Consider the following 2,544-nt stretch of genomic DNA (forward strand, 5'->3'; position numbering starts at 1 on the left):
CCCCCCGCCGCTGCTTCCTCCCCGGCCAGAGCTCTTGCCGTTTGCCGACGCCCGCTTCCGCCCACACAGCAGCAGCTCAACTGCCTACGATGTACCCGCCTGCCGGGTTCAACACCCCTCTGGACCGCCGGTCAGACAGCCACTCCGTCCCCCTGGCATACTATGCGCACCGCAAGCCTGCTGAAGATCCGAATCAGGCCTATTTGACCATGCTGCAGATGCAGCAGCACCAATACCAGCAGCAGGCCAAGCATGCGCAGTCATCGCCGGCCATGGGCTTCACCGGTGGGCCAGCCTATGCCCCGAATGTCAGCGCCATCCCCACGGTCGGATACTCTCACATCCAGGCCATCCCCCCGCCGCATCATGCGCAGATGGGACCACCGGCCGGGCAAATGTACCCGCCCATGAATCCGGTGACAGCTGCCGCAGCGGCGGCCGCGGCGGCCGCCGCGGCCGCCGCCTACAGCATGCATGCTCCGCCGCCTGGTGGTGCCCCCCCGGGCGCCCCCGCTGGCGCTCGGCCAGTGACTCTTTCTCGTGTTTCTACTTCTTCCACCATGGAAGGGCCAGCCATGGCTCCCCCCGGGCACCATGGAGTAAGTCGTTCCTCGGCTGGCCAGGAGCACGCCTCAGCCGCGTATCATGCCAATGCCGTCCACCGGTCCTCCCTGGGCCACGAGGTTCGTCTCACCATGTTCCTCTCTTTCCCCCACTTGCCGGCTGCCCCGCTGCTGACACTCACTCCCATGGCATCCCTCCCTCCCTCCTCTCCTCTCCTCCATCGTAGGCCGAGTCCGCCCTCCTCCGTGCCTTTGCTTCCAGTGATGCGTACGTTCACCGATGTCTTCTTCTTCTTCTTCTTCTTCTTCTTCTTCCCCAGGGGACCCACCAAGTAGATCGTCTGCAAGCTGCATTTCTGGCTGTTTTCCTTCCCCCTCGCTCTCTCGCTCTCGCTCTCTCTCTCTCTCTCTCTCTCTCCCTCCTCGACTCCCCCCCCTGACCTGTCCTATTTTTCCCCCTGCCGCCTGTCAGCGATCGTAACGGTCAAATATCGACCGAGGAGCTGCAAGCCTCCCTCGGACTCCTGGGCCCGGCCATCCCTGGCGCGCCGCCACTTTCACACCAAACCTGCCGGCTGATGATCCGCCTGTATGATCTCGAACGGACAGGAACCATCAACTTCGGCGAGTTCTCCGCCCTTTGGCGGCATGTGCGCGACTGGAGTCATGAGTTCCAGAAATACGACCACGACCGGTCATTCTGCATCGACCGCGAGGACCTGAGCTCCGCCTTGCAGGGGCTCGGTTACACCCTGAGCCAGGCCTTCGTGCGGATGGTCGTTTCGCGCTATGACACCGCCTGCGCACAGACCGTCTCCCTGGACAACTTCATTCAGATCTGCCTCATCATTCAGCGGTTGACCAATGAGTTCCGCAAGTTCGACACCAAGAAGGTGCGCACATCCGCCCTGCCGCGCGCGCACCCATTGCTGCGCACTTCCCCACGCCTTCCCCTCCCCTCTACACACTTGGAGCCCGCTCTCCCACTTCTCTCCCTGTCCTCCTTCGGATTTTTCATGCTCACACACACACACACACGCTCCCATGCCCGGAATTTCCTGTCTCCCCTCCCCCGATGTTAGAATGGCTGGGCAAACTTCCCATACGAGCAGTTTCTGTGGGTCTTCTTCGACATGCTGGGCTGATGGCGGCACCCTGGCGTCCGACGCGCCTTCCCTTGTCCTTCTTGCCGTCGTCGCTGTGTTATGCCCGCTGCCGCCTCCCCCCCCCATTCCTTCTCCACCTGTCCATCTGGGCCCGCCGGTCGGGCTTTGGCGCTTCATCGCATCACGTCAATGGGTGCCTGGGTGTGGATACGCACATGCACACGCCCATGCGCGGCTACATGGTCCTTCTCCTTTCCTTCCGGATGTATATGTGTCTCTGGACATTCGGCAGAGAGAGGGACAGAGAAAGGGACATGATAGCGCCGAATGGAGGAAATTCGAACAGCCATGCTCCCTGAAGCATGGCCTCATCCCTTCGCCCGTGCAGTCTGTGCCGGAGATGCCTCATAACTTGCATCTGGGCACGGACGTGTGGGGTCGATTAGCCCGTGGTGTTTCTCTTCGCGCCTGCCTCCCCCCCCCCACCCCCCCTCTGCCGCACATGCGGGCTCCTCTACACATCCTCCTCCCCCTTCCCCCCCCTTTCCCTTGCCTCGCTCAAGCTGTACTTTTATTGCGGCTCTGGCGCGCGCGTGGCCCCCGGCCACTGTTGCGATCGTCATGTCCCGCCCCTTCTCTTCGAGCTCTGGCCCCCCCCCCCTCCCTCCTGGTCTTGCGCGCGTGCCCTGCCGCGCACAGGTGCCCATCCCTCCCCCACCTCCATGTTCCTCGTGTTTAGATCCATGTAATACACACGAGATGCCAACGCACATTGAGCCCCGCCTGTTTTCCTCCCCGCCGCCGCCGTGCCTCCGTCGTCTTTGCTGCGTCGGCCATCGGGGATGCCTCATTCGCCGTGGGGGGGGGGGGGGGGG

General features: G+C 63.1%; 1 protein-coding gene across 1 annotated transcript; it reads left to right on the forward strand.

Annotated features, from left to right (window-relative positions):
* The first annotated feature begins 21 nt into the window (after positions 1–21).
* Positions 22–2,452, forward strand: H696_00556 (hypothetical protein). The gene is made up of 4 exons (XM_009494432.1): positions 22–683; positions 791–831; positions 1,036–1,456; positions 1,646–2,452. The coding sequence occupies exons 1-4, from the start codon at positions 90–92 to the stop codon at positions 1,706–1,708; spliced, it is 1,119 nt and encodes a 372-aa protein (XP_009492707.1). The 5' UTR covers positions 22–89; the 3' UTR covers positions 1,709–2,452.
* The last annotated feature ends 92 nt before the right edge of the window (positions 2,453–2,544 follow it).

Source organism: Fonticula alba (genome assembly GCF_000388065.1).
Source record: "Fonticula alba strain ATCC 38817 unplaced genomic scaffold supercont2.1, whole genome shotgun sequence".
In the NCBI taxonomy this organism is placed as follows: Eukaryota; order Rotosphaerida; family Fonticulaceae; genus Fonticula; species Fonticula alba.